Below are 19,761 nucleotides of genomic sequence, written 5' to 3' on the forward strand. Positions count from 1 at the left end.
TTAGGGAGTATTTGTGGCAGGGGCACTTACTGAGGTATTAAACACGGGATAGAATGTGCCAGCAAAGCAAACATCACACACTCGAACAGAGAAACGACACACAGCCCACCCTTCTACTGTCTGATCCCATCCTTAACACCCTTCTCTCTATTTCTGCCTTGAACACACACTCTTTACTGCTGTTATTACTCGTTTGCACGCCATCTCATACGGCCTGGCTGTCTCTCCGCTGCTGCAACGTTCTGTCCATCTGTTACATTCCCTCTTTCCTCACGTCTCTCCACAGCTCCCCGCATATTCCCACATGGCTTTGTTAACGCAACTCTGTCACACACACACGGCATGCTGTGCGTCGCCTTGGAGTGACAGATGCTGTTCTAAAGGGTGTGTGTCTCACATTTCCACTTCCAGACAACTTTTATTCTAGCTAATAATTTAGCAGTTTAAGATCAGATGCCCTTGGATCACTGGTATGTCCCTGTTTCTTGTCACTGTTAAAATGACCTCTAATCCTTCATGCTGCTGCTAAAATGTTGGCTTTTAGAGGTTCTCAAATTTTCTGCTGATCGATCTCAGGTCTATCTGAAAAGCTATTCATACCCCTTGGAGTTTTTCATGTCATAGCCACAAATAACATATTTTATTTGGATTTGATGTAATAAATAAATTGAAGGGGAAAAAATATGGCTCACAAATGTGAAGAAACATTTATTCTGTGTGGTGGAGCAAACATTTGTACTAGACTTCCTTTACCCTAAATGAAGTCTCATGCAACCTCCCGCCTTCACAAGTTGTCTAATTTACATTTCACTCTTAAGATACTGTTCCCATGTGGAAATATGGTGGTGGCATCAGAGTTTTTTAGGGCGCATTCACACCAGCCTTGTTCAGTCCACCTTAATCAAACTCTGGTTCGTTGCCTACCAAGTTTTTGTTTGGGGAGATGTGAATATGTAACTAAACACTGATGCGGACTATAAAAGTGAACTCTGGTTTGTCTAAAAATCTAGTTCGTGGTTTGGTTTAAGTGAATTCTGTGCGGTTTGAATGCATATGAAAATGCCAACCAGACCGGAGACTTTTCCAAAAGTAGGAAGAGGACTATAGATCAGGGAACCAAAACAAGCAAGTGTGTCTAGTGCTAGCAGAAGAAATAGCTTTAACCCATTGTTGAAGAAGGTTTGGCACAATTAACAGAGAAAATCCTACATCTGCCAAAATCTGACTCCACTCCATTTTTGCTTACATTTCGTAAAGAAGGAAGTGTCTTCCTCCTTTACTCTGTGCTTCTGTCTTCTTCAAAGATTTTTTTTGTGTTGTTTCCTTCAGTTGTTCTAGGTGGAGCACCACCACAGGCAAGGGGGTAAACGGGTTACTCAAAGGGTTTGGTTCGTTTGACAGTGCGGTGTGAAAGCAAACAGTACCAGCTGGAAATGTAACAGATGTTACAGTTTTGGTCCCCAATAAAACTTAATGTACTATTACATACACCCTAAATATGATTTAGGTGTTGATTTTGAATAGCCTATTCTAAAATGCATATATCTTCTGATCTAAACCATTTTGTTATGTCTCTGTCTGTAAGCCTAGGATCATTGCTCTACTGCAATGTCTATTTTCATCCCAGTCTTTAGTCTTTTACTTCTTCTTAACGGTTTACTTTCATGATTACTCTACCTTTAGCTCTGTCATTCTCTGTTGTTGCTGTAAAGGAAAGCTTTAATACCCTACCACAGGGCCTTTTGCATGGTGGTCAGAAAGTTTATTTTAGATCTCATCCGACCAGAGCACCTTCTCCAAACGTTTTCTGTGCCCCCTGCACAGCTTCTGGCAAACTGCAAATAGGACGTCTTATGACTTTCTAGCAACAATATCTTTCTTTTTTGCCAATCTGAGGCAGTGGCGGAGGACTCCTGATGTGCGCTGCATGGAGCTACAGTGCTCTCAGAGATACACAGGGCATCTCCATGGTGATGGCACTAAGGTCAGAGTGATGTCAGCCATAATTGGATTTGCACTCATGCAGACTGTGGTGTATGCCCACACAGAAAATCACCCACAAGCTCTCACTTTTTCCCTGCATCCACACCATGTGCATTAGGAGGATTGTGAGCTGGGTGTCATTTGCATTATGATGCATCAGCAGACTTGGTGCAGGTGTACAACAGTTTTCTAAAGTTGCGATGGAAAACACCCCAGCAAGCATGAATTTTTGTCTCCTCCATGGCTCATGGTGTGACTGACAACGCAATGGAGATGCCAGTCTGCCAGCTCATTAGGTTTGATTGCTGACAGACTATTTCTTCTTTTCTTTCTTAACTACTTTGCTCATGTTGGAAAGTGTGAGCCTTTATTTTACTTGTTCTGTCTGAGCATTAGTCATTATAATCATTAGTTTAGTTCCCTCTCACTCCAAGAGAGAATCACATTCATCAACTTTCATCTAAGTGGGAGTTAGTCAGAAAAGAACATTTTGCAGGAGAAACACCTCCAGGTACGATGATTAACATGTTGACAGGGCTGCTGAAGAATCTTATTCATTGCTGTAGGGTAAAACAGATTTTTTTGGTTTTGTTTTTTAATCTATCAAGATTTAATAGGCTCTTTAAGTAACTTGCAGCAAAATGTGTCTCGTCTGGTCCTAATGACCAACGCTTTGTCCAGGAGCTGACACTGACTTTATTGAATGTGAACGAAAATGGGCAAATCCTCATTGGCATCGTCTCCCTGCAGCGGTGCGGTGCAGAGCAGAGTGTCACTAGAAATGTGAAGTATTTCAGTGTTTATCTAGTCTGGCAGAGTCCACAGGTGTGTTAGGTGTTGCTTTCCACACACATCTCTGCGCATGACATTTCTTTTTATCGCCTCTCATACATAACCGCACACTCAGCCTCAAGGTGAGCTCTCACGCACACTGACACCTACTTGTGTGCGCAGGCTGTGAAGGAGGTGCAGAAAGTGAGCTGAGAAAGGAATTTAAGTCTTAGTAATTAGTAGCTTAAATCTTCCTGTTCACCAAGGACCATAAGTGCAGTGGGATTTGTTTCGGTGACACTTGCTCTGCAGGGATCAGTTGCCAACCTCCTGTTACCCACTACATACTTCCGTGCATAGTGCAAAGATGACAGGAATTCCCTTTCAGGATTTCGCTCACATTGAAATGTAGAGCCGAGATTCTAAAAGTGTCGCTTGGGTTAGTGATTGGGAGGATGCGGGGAATGGTAATGTGAGAGCTGCCCTTGCTCAAAAAAAAAAAACAGTGCATCATATGTGATGGAAGGCACTTGAATCAAACCAATTAACATTGTTAAAATACATCTGGTGTGCTGTGACATCTAGCTCATTGCATTCATTATGCTTCTATCGGTGAAATTTGCTGGCCCTTTAATGAAATGGCAAAGCATGCTGCAGACGGAGAAATGATTTTAGCAATATTTGGTTAATACTAAGATTTTTGTTTTTTACTCAGATTTAGATTTCACAGATTAAAGGCTGTTTTAATAAACGTATGATCAGATTTTTTTATGCTCATCCAAACCTAATACCATCCTGATGCCAATAATGCAGAAAGTCTTTTTGTCAAAAAGAATGAAGCTTTATTCAGTTGATTTTGGTCCTCATATGGAGGCCTCCAGCTACCCAGTTAGCCAGTTGCATTGTTACCACAGTGCTTCAAAATCTTTTGTATTTTCTCTATCACACTGCTACTCATTCATTTTCTACAGAGTAGAGTTTTACTGGACAGTAATCAGTGTATTGAACACAGCAGTTCAAAAGCTACTTATTTTCTTAAGAATGGTAATAAAGTTTCAGGGCATTAAGCTTAACTCACTTGCCTTCAGACTATATTCAGAATATATTCAGTTGAAGTTCCATAATTCACCAGGTTGGTTTTGCATCCTGTGAAGAGTGCCCTGTGCACCAGAATTAACTTTAGTAAGAAATATTGTGTATTTGACTATAGAAAGAACTTGTGAAACAATATGTTTTATGTCCCTGAATCCTCCAGATCATCTATCTGCCAAAATTTCAGCTTTCACAGAAGTTCCCACAATTGCTCAGGCCTATTTGTTTAGCTGCACTTGATTGCCATCTAACCTTTAAAAGTCTATAAAAAAAAATGGTGTAGACCTATATAATATATGTTTTCGTGGAATATTTCAGTAAGTGACTATTTGCTTTGAGGAATCCAGAATTTTTTAGTCTTTACTCTTGAGCACTGCTTCTTTTTTTTTTAGTCCAGTCTCTATACTTGACCATTTTCAGAAAAATATATATATATATTTTGCTGCAGATGCTCTCCAGGCCTTTCAATCATTCTAACTTAAAAACAGTACTCCTAACCCGGGGGATTGTCTTGACAGATGTGTCTGCACCAAAACTAAATCTAGCAGAGAACCAATTTTTCATTTATTGGGATGTTAATAAGTAACTTGTTGCAATTCTTTTTTATTTATATTAGTAGAACACTGAAGCCTGTTGTGTTATTGACACAAATATTTGTTGGATGACATAACAGCATATTTGACAAATTGTTGTGTTGGCCCAGCCAAGAGGCTACTAAAATGTTTATATAAATTTTGAGTCAAAAGTTTTACTGAACATGTGGAAGTATTGTTTAAGTTTGCTGATCACCTCTATCGACCTCTAGGGAAGGATAAACAATCAGACGTGAAAAAGTCATTACAGAATGTCATTGCATATAGCTGCTTGACAGTTTCAATTGCATTTCTTCTGAGGTTTTGTTTTCAGTCAGCAACAAGTGTGCCATCTATTTTTTCACAGCGTTGCATACCATTGACAGGGCCAACAACACCTGTCAACACTGTGCAGCCTTATTTATTTGCTCCATGCACAGTCAATGAAAGGCTACCTAATATTTCATTTGTTGGGTTTTCTCTTAAAAACCACTTTGAAATGTTTTGATGGTGGTTTAATCTAAAACTATTGGCTTGAAATTAACATTTTTCTTGCCAGCTAAAATGTTATTGAACAGATGCAATGATAAATAATAGATTAGGACTGATATAAGGACTGATATTTGTATTAGCAAAGAAGCTTTTAAAGTCGCCTATTCCGCTTTACATTATACACATTTGTGTTTTGGTCTATTTCATAAAATCCTACTCGAGTACACAGAAGTTTGCTGCAGAGTTGAAGAGGTATGAAAATTCTTTCAATGCATCACCTCCTGGAAATTTTTGTGAAATTAACCTTATTCTGTTATATTACTTCTATAATACAACTAGACCCCTTTGATATTCACTGTAAATTATTATATTTTTGGTTATTGAAATTTCATGACACCCATCAGAAAATGTTTTTTTCTTACACTCATTAGAGAAATGAGTGTAAGAACCCATTTGTACTTTGGCTACTATTCATAAACTTTTTAATTCCTTTTTCTCAAACCGCAAAGGCGTATAAAGTCTTTGTTTCTCTACCACCATTAAGTGAGTTGCTGCTATATTTGGAGCTTCACCATCAAACTCCCCAGAGATGGAACATGCAAACCTGGCTGAATTTCTTTTCCTGCATTATCAGCTGTATTGATTTGTTCTCCCATTCTTTCATGTGCTTAGACTTTTACGGGAGACAAAACACTTGTCAGTTTCTCAGTAAATCAGCATTTGTGATGGCAGAGTGAAATGTAGGAATTGTTTAGTTAAATTTAGTGATGAAGTAAACTGTAAAAAAAAACAAGATAAACATGCTCTAAATCTTTCTCTTTTTTTTTTTTTTTTTAAGAAAAATGCTCTTATTTTTTACTTTTCAGAAATTTTTCCTTTCATTAGAGTTTCTCACTAAGTTTTTATATCTCTGCTGCATTTCAGAGCTCAGGAGAAAAGGCGGCACTACCTTGCACCAACTCTATCATTGTTAAACTGACCTAGCACCTTGTTACTTTCTCTGTACATATTTTGAAAGATTCTGCAAGGTTAGTATGCTGGGAAATTTTAGGTTGTTAAAAGGGGTTACTATGCAGGAGGAGAGGTTACTGGAGAAAGCGTGAGAGTCTTACCGATAGCTTTTAGTTTCCCCTTTTTTAGGTCAGTTGCCACAGATTCCTTTTTCAACATTTGTAGCGAAAACATAAGTTTTCTTCCATTTTTTTTCTTGCAATTGTTTCTTTTTAGCAACGGTACACCAGAACAAAACCTTACTTATCCCATCCCAGAGAGATCAGCTGGTTTCTCAGATTATTACAGCATCTGATTCTGAAGTACTTTTCCCACCTTATGCAATGCTCGATTTTCCTTTTTTTCTGCATTCTGGTTCTTTAATTAAATTTAGTGATGCTTCTATTAGATGCCGTTATGCGATTGACTGATTGGCTGATTTGCTGTTTATGTTAAACAGCAAATGGACAGGTATGCCTTATTAAGTGGCTGATGACTGTACAAATTAACATGCCAACCCTGGCCAGAAGCAAACCAAAGAACAACTGGTTCATTATGTAAGCACTTTCTTAATGTTTCTCTCAAACTGTGCAAAGGAAGGCAAGTAAATTAAAGGTCAGCCTTTGACCAATGACGTTCTGTGTGTGAAAATCCTCCGTCCAAAATTTTGCTGAAGCAGGACGTATGTGACGAGTGGCTTCCTGCCAACCCACTGCAATGAGAGATTATTATTCATGATTGATTAATTTGGTGACCAGAGACAAAAGGACAGTTGAAGAGAAATGGTCTGAGTTGGTAGTATCTAATAGTTTTAGGGGAAGAAAAAACTTTGCATACAGCTGCTAAAATGAAATTACATTGTTCCGTTTGAAAACATCTCTTTAAAGGATGATACCGGCTCTGTGCCAAACTTGGAAAATATCACCTGTGGTAGAGAGAGGGAGAATAAACTTTACAGTTTGGATGTCTAGGGTGGCTGAAAATTAAATTAGTCATTTAGACTTGACCATTGTGATCTGCTCTGTTTGATGTTGTTTTGCACTTGAAAGCAGTTTTCTTTTAAGAGATCTTTATACATCCCTGTGACATAGTGTTGTAGTCACCAAATCTAACACGGCTCCATTAATGTCAAGACCCATAAAGCTGAGGAGAGCGTCACCCACACAGAAAGTTTTTGTAAAGAAACTTTTGCTTTCTGCATGCTGTACATATTAAAAATGTTTTCTGATGTTTACTCCAAATGTTTTTTCTTTTTGTTGTTGCTCATGTACGGTCATTCATATTTAGCGTATTCTGCTTTTGAACCCGCACTCCCACACGCAAGCACACAGACATGCATGTGCGCACAGCAGCTGCCATTTCAAGGCGTTCTCTCCACTGAGAGGCAAAGAAACAGCGTGACAGACCCCAGCGTGCAGAATAAAGACTTATCATCCGCTGTCATTCTCTCCTCACAGACCAGGGGCTTTTGCATGAGACTTGCTAAACGTTCTTTGAGGCTATTTATTTATTTATTTCTTCCGTTATCAGGGGGCCCTGTGAGCATCATGGTCCTTTGGTGAGATTGAGCACAATGTACTTCAAACCCCCCTCCGCGATAGATTCCACTCCTTATATCCTGTACGTCTTTGATTTATGATACAAGAGTTGTACGCCTCAAACGCAGTTCAATAACGCCCAACACCATGCCGATGTAATTCTGGCTCGCTGTCGCCTCTCAGCCTTTCACAGCCTGTCGCGCATGAAAAGGGGAGACCCCTGAAATGCACTTGAAGGGCAGTGTGATTGAATTAACCAGCCATTAGATGTAGGAGATGAGCTGTAATTGCATGGGTATTTATCTATTCAGATGAAAGAGTTTTGACCGCCAGGTCATGTTACTGCTGTGCTGCCCTGAGGATAAAATGTGTGTACCTGTTTATGTCTTCCCCAGTCGTGTTGCTTTAACCTCACGTCGTGGAGCCTAGATTTCTTGTGCAACAGCTTTGCTCCTCGTGGCGTAAAGCGTGTATGATGTGGCTCAGCAGTGCTTATCTCCCTCCATGTTGCTGCAGCCTCCATTAATGACCAGGAGAACAGGAATTAGAAGCGTTAAATGATCCACAGTGTCAGGTAGCATGCGGGCAGATGCTGTGTGAGCTTTTACTCTGTCATGTCACTGTGTTCTTTCTCTGTTCCACCTGATGTCTTACTCATTATTTTTCTTCTTTGTACCTCCTTCTTTTTTTTTTTTTTATTAGATGTTCTTTTGTGAGTTATTCCTGTTTCCACCTCCCATCATAGAAGAGAATGTCATCCTGACCTTCTGCTTTTCATTTCATGTAGGCCTGCCCCCGTTCTTCCCGCTGAGAGGAAGTGATGTCACGTCACCACCACCGCTTTGAGAGGGACTACCGGGGGCCCTGGGATCGGAGAGACATCCGTCCCTCCGGCCTTCACAATGGAGGAGCCAACCATAGCTGTGCCTCTGCCGTCGTCAATGGCAACAACCGTCCGGGGCTGCTTCCCCTCCCGGTCATCCCTTCTCTCCTCCCCACTCCGGTTACAGTTGCCGTGACAACGTCGAGCTGTGACCTAGTGGTCAAGCGAGGCATCACGGCGGCAGGATCAGCGGCTCCAGCGTCGGCCAAGGTAAGATGGTGTTTTCTTTTTCCCTCTCCTTCTTGTAAACTTGTCAAGTTTACTCCTTTACTTTATCAACTTTTTAAATTTATCACGATACCCCAACTGGACATAGCATCCAACTCACTCCCAGCTTTTAGGCCGTCCCTCTTTTCCTCTGTCTTCCACTTTTCCCTTCGCACATCCTCCAAATATTGCAGCACCACCACATCTGTCTTCATGGTTCATCTGACTCACCTCTTCAGGCCCCTCCACCCCCTTTTTTCTCTCTCTGCTGCCTCCTCCACTCTCCACCTTTATCCCTCTCTCCAGCTTTGCTGCTCTCTCCGCACTTTCACTGTCCAATGCCTCTTTCTTGCCAAACCATTTTCCTTCCATCTTCATTTTCTTTCTCTGCCAAATGGCAGGCTCGTCCTGCTTTTGCCTCCTTAGTAATTCTCCTCTTTCATTATGTAAATGACCCCTGACAGTTGCTCAGATGGATGCTGCTGTCACAAGCAATGGTTAGAGGGGAGCTAAATAATTGTAGGAGACCTAATTTGAAGCGGTTTTGAAAATGTCTTGCATCTAAACGCCCCATGATCATGATGTTTGAGCCAAAATTTGATTGTAAAGCAACTTATATGAGAGTGTGTATTAGAGGTGCACCAACCACATATTTCAGGTGACTGACTTTTGATCCCTGGTTAATTCAAGCTGCTGATACTATGCTGTCTTTTTTGTTTATTTTTTAAAAACACTGTAGTTACAAAATACTTCTAGGATGCAACATTATATAACAGAAACTTTAAAAGTCCTGCAGAATAGACTTTAACTGTGCCCACACTTGATGAATGTTTGAAGTGATTCAAAGTTTTGGGGATGAAGGTGGGAGTTCATTTTGATCAAGGTCATGAAAGAAAAGGATTATAAAAATGTGGGTTATTCATATGCAGTATTGTCCCTGCAATGCACCCCTAATGTCTAGCCTGTCATAAACAGTGATTTTATGCTAATTCAGAATCAATATAATCAATTTAACAATATTATGAGCTGAGCTGACATCACATAAGTGGAGGTGTGATGTAACTGTAGATCAAGTTATTACTATCAACACAGACAAAAGTATTCACAGTTGATATTTTAAACCTCCTTTAGCATCTTTTGTAACAGTTATCATGCCAAGTGAGCTTAGCATCACTAAACAACAGTTTCTGTATTCCTGTATTCTGTATTCCCTGGAGAAGTTAGACCTTTACTGTGATGCTGAGATCTCCCACAGTCTGAAAACATTCCTAAATCAGACATATTCAAAAACAAAGGTTCAAAGCACACTTGCTGCTATTAAAATTGTTTCTGGGTCAAATTACTCCTTTGCCAATCCAAAAGCAAAGGATTGGCAAAGTGACTTTCCCAGAGTTGGCTTAAGTAAATGTTATGTAACAGGCTTATGCTTTTCCCCTGGATGAGTCTGGTGTGAAATGATAAAAACTGCAAAAATACAAAATGGCAAAGGAGTACAGTAACACTGTTCAATGTCCAGCTCTCTGTTTTAGCAGGCAGAGTGAGCCTTACATACCTCTGTTAAAAAGTAAATTTAAAAAAATCTTGTTATTTTTAAATCTCTTTATAGTGCATCATCAGATCGGTATGGTTACCAAATGATTTGATACAACCCCTGTTAATATGTTCCTTATTCAGGAATGTGGTGTGGGTAGACCAATCAGATGCCCAAAAAACAGCAGAGATGTGCATCCTGACTTATGCCATGTGCAGTTTGGTTCTCCATTGCATCCTGGGATTTGCTGGTGAGCTGGTTGTCAGCATCATCTGAAGGAAGGAAGTTCTTCACCAAGAAATGGTGAAGAAGACAATTTTCCCCTATTTTCTCTCCTAGCCTCCAGCTAATGAAAAGTCATCTACTTACTTTCAGTGCTGTTCTACACCAGAAAATCTTTTACTTTAAATAAACCTACTTCTTCTTGCACACCTTTTTGGTTTCCTGCTCTCAAAGGGATATGCATTTGTAAGAGCAGAGGTAAACAATGCAGTGGTAATTTACCGCCTAAGAGCTCATCATTAGATTCCCCGCTGAATGTAGTGACCACAGAAACAGTAAATCTGCTCTGGCACCACGTAGCCACCTTTTTTTTTCTTTTTGCTGAATAATTGCTTACATTCAAAGCAAATCTCTCCAACTCCCACCATGGCTATTGTTATCATTCAATGAGTGCCAGTGCAATTAGGTGCTTTGCCTTGAACAAATGGTCACACATAAAAAAATGCTACAATGTGGGAATGTGGGATGTCTGCACCGCAGATGTATAGATTTTTTTTCTCAAGATGTCACCCTTAATTTAGGGTAACAGAGCTTTCTTTGAAGCTGTGTGTGCTTTTTACAGTGCAACTGAACTGGAAGCAAACTCAAATGTTTTTTTTAACAAATAAAAAGCTAAACTATGCCATGCATTATGCATTAAAGCCCCATAATCCTAAATAAAATCTTCCACATAAATCACCTAGCTCAGTCAATTAATCAGCTAAAAGTCTGAGCTTATGCACAGCTACAAACCTGCCCAAGGCATTGCTGCTTATGTAAAACGGGGTTCAGCAACCGACACAATCCAGAGACATTTTTGCCCTTAGTCCAGCTAAATAAGAAGTAATATAATAAAGTAATATAGTAAAATAATAAGTTCATATTTGGGAATGTTATGACATTTTGAAAATAGACACCTTCAAAGTTAACATTCTTTTCTTTTCTTTTTTTTTAAAAGAACCACGGATTTTAAATTTTTAAGTGATTAAGATGTTTTGCAAATACTGTATCAAACTATACACGACATTTACACTAAAATTCCCCCATAATATGTGATTTATTTGGCATGTATTTAATTATGTAAATGATTTTGCATTCAAAACACCATCCATGTGAATAGGAAGGGCCTCACATGCATAGAAACGGTTGCAAAAAGATAATGGACACAAAACTATGTAAAAAAAAAAATATTTATATATATATATATATATATATATATATATATATATATATATATATATATATAATAATCTAGAAAATATTACTGGTAGTTTTAATATTGTATTGTGAAAGTTCTAAACAATTATTCCCTTTAGAAAAATAAAAACTACTGAACCCTGCATTTGGTTTTATGGTGCAGAAGAAAACTAAAAAAAAAAAAAAAAAACATTGAAAAGTTTCCCCACATACTACAGGTGGGGAAACTTCCTGAAAGGACAGCTTTGATGTTCACGCCACAAATCTGGCGTGTATGGAAGCGTGGGAAGAACCAACCTTTTTTGAAAGAGGAGTTTGCCACAAGCCGTATAGGGGGACACGGCAAATATCTTGAATTTGTTCAGTCAGATCAGCACATCGTCCTATAACATTCTCCCAAAACATACCAGTGTATGATCATGATGTTGGGGAAACTGTTTTTCTTTGATAAGACTAGGCATGGCCAGAGTCAGTTGGATGGTGTGAAGATGGATAGAACTAGATATTGGGCAATCCTTGAAGAAAATTTCCTCAGCTAAAACCTTAATAAAATACATTGACGTAATTGGTTGCAATGTGATGAAATGTGAAGAAAGACTATATGTTGGAGAACTCCAGCACTTGTATGTTGCAGACTGTAAAACTTAGAGTTGCCTATAGATCTTACTAAAAACTCAGTTCTCTGTCTGTCCGCGATAACATTCTGCTCCCTCATACTCAGCACAACGCATGTGCTGAGTATGAGGCAGGCTTCCTTTATGCCACATGTGATCAAATCTGTGGGTGGTCACAAGAAGTACGACGGAGCAATGCAGCTCCCTCCGTGTCTCCGTTCCATCCATGGCCACGATAAAAACCTGACAGAACATATTGATTTCTGTTGTTTGGGGACTCGCCTCATAAACACACCAGCCCAAATGGAGAAGGTGTCCAATAGCCAGACATGTACCAAAGTGTCTGAAACGGATAGCTGTGCATGCACTCTACCGTCCTCTGGGGTAGAATTGGGTTTTATTTTATTGGGTTTTACAGCATGTTGTAGTGATCTCTCTCTCTCTCTCTTTTTTTAAATAACATGTCACATTTAATCAGCTAAATGCGTGTGCGGTTGGGGTAGTGGCACTCTGAATGTGCGTGTATGCAGACATTTGTATCCGTGCATAAACGTGTGGGACAAATGCTGACAGTCAGAAAGTGCCATCTGGCTACATCGCCCATGGGGATGTAAAACTGACCAAGTGGAACAGTGAACTACAGTTAATTCAGAGTTACACTTTGTCTGCCAGACGATTAATTATTTTGTTATATTTTATGTTTTTCTGTCCTCTTGTCAGGGATTCATAGACCCTGCATATACTCCATTAAATGGGCGGTAATGAGAAGAGAAACATTTATGCCCTACACCGACCAGGGCCTTTAGATGCCATTAGACCATAGTTTGTATTTGTGAGTTCGACTGTTCCTCCAGGTGAGAAGTAGCAAAATATCTTGATCAGATATGATTTTAAATTGACTTGAAACGAAGTGATAATTGCATTTCATGACTTTGTGAGGTCAACTGAGATGGCTTTTGATTGTACTGGCCAACGTTTCCATGTGAGCTGTCTTTATATAAGCAATGAATTAATGCACAGCTTTGAATAAATTTGCAGTTTTATCAACCTCGTATAGAATGCAAATGTTCTTTCTCATTTCAGGTGTCGGAGCACTCGACACACATACTCGTTTGCCTTGAAGCACTTGCTTAAATGTTTGAAGATCCAGATTTAAACTGATTCCAATTTCTCTTTAAGATTTACAAGTAACAGAAACTGAATGTCTTGTGAAGAAATAGAAAATTGAGCTATCTTAACAATGATTTAATTATTCTTAAAAAAAGGATTAATTCTCACAAACTGCCAGTCTTACTGTCCTGCTAACAGTCTACAAAAAGAGTAAAGGTCTCCAGGTTAAAGTACTTCATTTTACTGAAAAAATCACATCATATTTCCTATTTGCTCCTCCACAAAAGAGATTATTAAAAACGTATTTTCCATACTTAAATTGGATTGTACACTAAAATGTTTTTTGTACTAACTTGTTTAAAATCAGTTGTATTCAATGTAATATCTGAGGAAAAAGCTCTGATTAATTGCTGTTAGATTATTGAATCATTCTTCTATTATGTAAACTATACAGGAGACTTAGAAAGCCTCTCTGTGACTGTTACTATTATTTTTATTACTATTAGACACGATGTCACACTGTGTGAGAGAGCAGTCGGGATTACACAGCTCTTCAGTTAAACAGGATTTAACGTTTATTTCAAATTAAAGATGAAATGATTAGTCAATAAGCATTGCAAACTGTCTTTAGCATCGGCTTAGTGATCAGCACAAACAGTTCTTGATTTATAGGAAGATATTTGTAGTTTATAATACATATATAACAAAATAAAGGTTTTATGGAACTGATTTAGAATATTATGCAATAGCAGATTCCTTAGATTGCAATACATTTGTTTCATATCTGCAGACATGACAGCTCTGTCTCTATACTAGGATTGTTATTCACCACTTCAGTGGAGCCAGGCAGGTTGATACGACACTGTGGTCCCTTTACAGTTTTTTTTGTTTTTTTTCTGTACAATGTTTCCAATCAGAAACCAGAAACATTCTATAATTGTTTGTCTTGTCTGGCTGTTTAAACTAAAACTTATAAAACATACCTCTTTGCTTCTTTTGAGCTTCTCCGGCACCAAACAACCCAGAAGTTGTGTTGACTCTGATTCATACCACTGCGTCTACTTTCCTCCAAAAAGGCGCTGTGACTATTTTGAGAGAAAAGGAAGTGATGTGAATCCATCCATTTCTCTGTAGAGCTTCAGTTTTGATGAGTTGATACAAGAATAGCACGAAAAGAAAAAAAACATTCCATCGTAAAACTAATATCTCCGGTTGCTAGAGTTTACAAATAAATGGAAGCCATGTTTTTGTACTTTGCACATGTGATAAGGACATTTGGTCACAAAATAATTGTGCTTGTACATGCATATCGTTATTTTTCCCTTGGTTCATTCGGCGACTGAGCAAAAGAAAAATTCCTTCTAGTTTGTCCATGAAGCTACAGTTAGAAGACTGAGCTACTGAAAGCCTGCAGACATTATGGGATTACCATCAGTGAGCAGCCTCTTTACTGTACTGCCACTGTACTTTTCAAATAACTATGTCCCCCATGATTTTCTATGTTGCTGCTCACGCTGACTTATCCTTAGAAATAATATCTTATTCCTTTTTGCATTTGTATTAAAGCCTTAAGAGTAGGATATCTGTAAGTTTTCAATGCTGATTAAAAAAAGAAAAAAAGCAAAGGCTGAACTAAATGTTAATTTAAAGACATTGAGTGTGTTGCCCTGATCTTAATTGATATTTGTTTTCTGAATGTAGCGCTAAAGAGGGACTGGAGTTGTCGTACACCTGTAAAGCAAAGCTGCATTCAGTGTTAGACTTTTCAAAGACATGCTCTCCTCTGAATGTCTTTTGGAAAATCCATGCTTTTAAATCCATGGTTAAATGTTTACTCTATATTATACCCGTTTATTGAGTGGTAGACAGGATTTTCTAGGATTTATGCATAGGCAAAAGCTGAAATTATTTATCTACTAACATATTACTCAGGAAGCATCTTCCCATGGACTTTCTGCTAGAAGCTTTATTTTCTTGCAGAGTTAATCCCCTGATATTAAAGTTTCAAATCCGTCCTTGCTTGATGTTTAATAACACCAGTGCTGTGATTTTTATTTATTTTTATTAATCCTTATTTATCACAAATGCCAGAACCATGGTAAATACTGAGAGCATTTATTGATTTATGAACATTTATAGATTTTGACGTGTAGACTTGTGTTGATTCTCCATGTCAGTGGCAATTTGGTTCACATTTCCTGTTTGTATTTGCCATTACTCTTGTTAACAAGTTTCTGCTTGGTGGTAGATCAATAGAATAGCATCAAAAGCTTCACATTTGTCAACCCTAAACTCAAGTAAGTAAGCAACTCACAACAGATCATACATTATCATGTCTTTTAAATAAAAACAGTGAAAATTAAGATATGTGTGGGGGGAAAAAAAACAATAAATGCTTCGTACTACTACCCACAAATGGAATCAAGGTTCACACATTTTAATCTGTGGTTTAATAGACATTTGGGTTTGATCAGTCAAAATGTTTTAAATTCTGAGCCTCTTTTAAATAACTCTTTTGTTGAGCATTTGCACGGCAGAGGATCTAATTAGTATTTGAATCACACAACACGTCGTCAGGCGAAAAGCTTTCATGATCATTCCTGATTGATGAATGCTAGATGAGAGTCACAGCTTTAACCTCTCAACTGCTATGAGGACACCGGCGTCCTCATGGATCCTATGTCTGCATGTAAGCCTTTTGGGGGGTGGCAGTTACGGGGTTGCAATTGCAGCCTGTTACAGCCTGACTAACAAAGCTAACTGAACCTCATTTATTAGTTGTAGTCATTGGAGACTGTCTTCAACCAAGTGTGAACTAGCTTCAGTTGCAAAACAGACGGCCTGTTTGAGCTCAAGGTAAGAGCTATTCAATGAAATTCCTGCTGTTGGAAGTCCATTACATATGTTTTCCTGAGCAAGACAGAATGAAGTGGTACGTTCTGCAGAAGACGTGCCAAAACATGCAGCTTAGCATCCCTCGCTTTGGCTACTCAGACTGTCAGGATTATTCCACACAGAAAATATTTTTGTTCAAAGTTTCTCAAAAGAAATGGACAATGATCAGTACAGCCTTTCATGAAATAAAATTACACTTGTTGCGAGTTAGACCTGTTGGTCATTGATTTCAGCCAGGTTAGTTAGCCAGTGGATTGAAGCAGCCCGCCATGCTGTGACAACACAACGCTGAACAGCAGGTGTCAGTTCCCCACTGTGACAAAATCATAAAAGAAAAACCTCAGGCATGTCTCCTCTGAGTGATTTTTTAATTTAATTTAATTTTTTTAACCTGTGTACTGGTTTATGCTATTTTCCTGCTATCTGGATGATGAGGTGAAAACTTTGGAAAGTTGTGCTTTTTACGCAACTAACATGTCTGCCATCAGACAATTTCAGCTAGCAGTTTATCATAGTTGATTACCCTTGTGTTGCTGCAACACTGACAGTTTTGATTTTTATGGATTTTTCATATAGCCGGGTCTTCATATCTATATGGAGAGAAAAAAGAAACTCTTCTTTATATGAATGTCAGCCTTTGGTTGAGAAGCCTTGTAATGAATAGACTCGGAGATTTTGAAATTATTGAATCTCTGCAGGGGTTGAGGCTAAAAGGGGAAATGTCTTTTGAAAAGTGGGATAACCTTGTGATGAGTTACTGTGAAATGTGTTGAATATGAAAAGATTAAAGTTTGAAAAGGCACACATAGGGAAAGCTTTATGAGAGTCAGAACTGGGAGAAGGGGTGGGGGGAGCAGAGTGCAGTGGCAGGGGAGTGTTGTTTTTGAATTGACTCCAGATAGGAAAGAAAATGGAGGAGTAGAACTCCATCATCACGATAAGGTGAAACTTCACAGTTTCAAGGCAGGTACACTCACTATGGGGTCTGAAAAGAAAGCTACTTTATCAGTAAAAGACACCTAGGTGGTATTCTTTGCTTTCCTATCATCTATATGTCGTCAATAGGTGGTCGTGGGGTTTTATTTTCTTTTACTGTGAAAATGCCACAAGATCCAGCTGTCAGAAAGGAAAATCGTAACAAATAAATCAATCTGCCTCGGGAGAAGTCTGTCATTTATTATCCAAAAGGCATTGTGTTAAACCTGCAGGCTTTTTGTAGGTGAGTTAAGAGTTCCATTATTTCACTGGTTGAACAGGTTTAAATATGCAGAGCAAGAGGTCTACTGCATTTTTTTCCACCACTAAAGTGGTTAAGTGATGCATATGTCAGAGTGCATTTTAACGCTGAAAGTCAGCTTGTTGACGAGCCGAGATGAACCCGTCAGCTTTTTCTGCTCCACCCGTCCAGTGTAAATGCCAGTTTTGATGAAGATGGCTATCAGTGGGTACATGGAACTCGGCGTTCTAGTATTAGACATAGTGTGATTAAACTAAACTGTGAAAAAAACAAAACCCCAGAGAGTAACATAAGAGCTAGAAACTAAGAAAACAAGGCTTTAATTTCTGCCTAAATTAGCATGACAGGCTGTCTATAAAGGAATACATATCTTGCCTCATTTCTGTGTACAAATATGCAAAGTATTGCGACCCAATGAACTTTTCCATTGACATTACAACCACATGTCTCAGTGTATTTTGTTGAAAATGATACACCGACAGAAAGTAGAGGACAATTATGAAATGGAAGGGAAATATTTAATTGCTTCCATTTGTTAAATTTTCAAATAAAACTTTTAAAAGTTGTCTGCTTTTATTTTTAGACCCCTTGCCACACACAGCAAAATTGAAGTACTCATTGGGCATAAAAATGTCAATATTTATCATGAAAAACAAATATATTTATATCGTTAACAAGGAACTAAATGCAATTTTTAAAAAAATTAAACAGTATTGTTTTATTAAGGGGGTCATTGTACATCGTTTGAGGTTCATTGTCTCGCATTTTCTTGGCATTGCCTTAAAGTACAAGTTTTATGTCGTGTGTCTATCTATACACTGATTTCTTTTTTCCATGTCTTCTATCCCGTTATACAGAGAGAATCTGTTACATCAATTTTCAACTTCAGCCCAACATTGGCACTATCAGTTCTGGCCAGCTTCCTTCTACCTGCTGAAAAAAAGTGCCTTGGCATGATGCTGCCACCGCTTCGTTTAACCTTTAGGAAATGTTCAGTTAATTTTCTGGCACACTGTGTTTTCCATGTGGGCTTTTTTGCTTATTAGGCATATTCTGAAGGCAATTATATACAATAGATTTTATTCTGGGGAGCAATAATAAAGGGGGCATCATTTAACATTTGTGTTTCTTGTAGGAAAAAATGTAAGAGCTCCATGGCTCTGAAGGATTTTTCTGCTTTTTTTTTTTTATTTTTTATTAATTTTTATTATTATTTTTGTCTGAAAAGTTCATTTCTAACGAGAACATTTTTCTTTGAGCAATGTGACGATTGTCCCTGCCAGTTTAGGTTTTTCTTTTGATTTGAAACAAATCAGTTGTAGGTCATAAAGAAGACAAGATTTTTGTTTGACCTGAAGCAATAACATTGACGTGTGGCTACCTCAGGACGGCAAAAGTAGAATTAAAGTGTTGGACTATATGCTGCTGAGATTGCTAATAAAGGACAAAGATGCAGTGACAGCAAGACAGACACCTTGCTTTTAAGGACTGTGTACTGTCAAACTGTCAGAGAAATGTCATTGTTAAAGAAACTGTCAGACCTTTTTTATTTTTATCCTTCTGCATCTGATAATCAAATGGATGGGGGAAAAAAAGAGTCATGACAGGTTTATCAGAAATCTTAGCTGGCAATCAGGACATTGTCATCTTTTTCTGTCAAAAGAAAATATTGATCCAGGGGTTATTTGATTTAAGAGAAAATAGCACAAATTGACAAAATGGCTAAAACCGAATGGCAGAATGGGGGAGGGAAAAAAAGCAACGTTCAAAGAGAAAGTTAAAGGCAAGCGTTATCTCTACCCGTCTTGCCAGTCTTATGACAGGATGTTCTTGAGTACTCAAACAATTCGTGTCCTGTCATTGGTTCTTTTGTATCTCTTCCGGGCTGTAGCGATGACATTCGACCTGACTAGCAGTAGACTCTGACATTTATCCACCCAACTAACTTCTGGTTAGATCTTCTGACATCCCTGCTTGATTACATGATGTAATGTAAAATGTGTTCAGAATAAAAAATAGATTTTTACAAGTTGCGTTTCTGAACACTGAATATATCAAATGAAAACTTTACACATACTGGCTATGAATAGGAAAGACATAGCCTTTCCTGTAGATTTTTGACTCTCCTTATATCTGCAGCATTTCAGTCTGAGTTGGTGAGAACAGACTGGTATCTTAACACTTCAGCTGTTGTATGGGTCTGGCTCCAAACAGGCCGCCCTATAGATCAATCTAATAAGCAGTCATTGGGTATCACATTCAGAGCTCTTTTTGTTGTGTGAAAGATGAGATGCCAGTCCCCTTTTTCCATTTCTGTCCCAATGACTGTGCAATATCAAGGTGTTGTAATGAAAGTACTGTGAAGATGTCGTCATCCAACACTGCTCT

The 19,761-nt window shown here is 38.5% G+C and overlaps 1 protein-coding gene across 2 annotated transcripts in view; it reads left to right on the forward strand.

Moving 5' to 3' along the window:
- klhl29 (kelch like family member 29) overlaps positions 1-19,761 on the forward strand; it is a 276,011-nt gene that overhangs the window by 85,577 nt on the left and 170,673 nt on the right. For both annotated transcript variants that reach the window (XR_002754055.1, XM_023348256.1), the window contains exon 3: positions 8,226-8,531. Coding sequence is in view for 1 of the 2 variants with exons in the window: in XM_023348256.1 (XP_023204024.1) it covers positions 8,259-8,531 (273 nt within the window). In the remaining variant the exon portion in view is untranslated. The remainder of the gene's footprint in view (positions 1-8,225; positions 8,532-19,761) is intronic.

The sequence above is a fragment of the Xiphophorus maculatus genome, chromosome 15 (genome assembly GCF_002775205.1).
Source record: "Xiphophorus maculatus strain JP 163 A chromosome 15, X_maculatus-5.0-male, whole genome shotgun sequence".
NCBI classification, from domain to species: domain Eukaryota; kingdom Metazoa; phylum Chordata; class Actinopteri; order Cyprinodontiformes; family Poeciliidae; genus Xiphophorus; species Xiphophorus maculatus.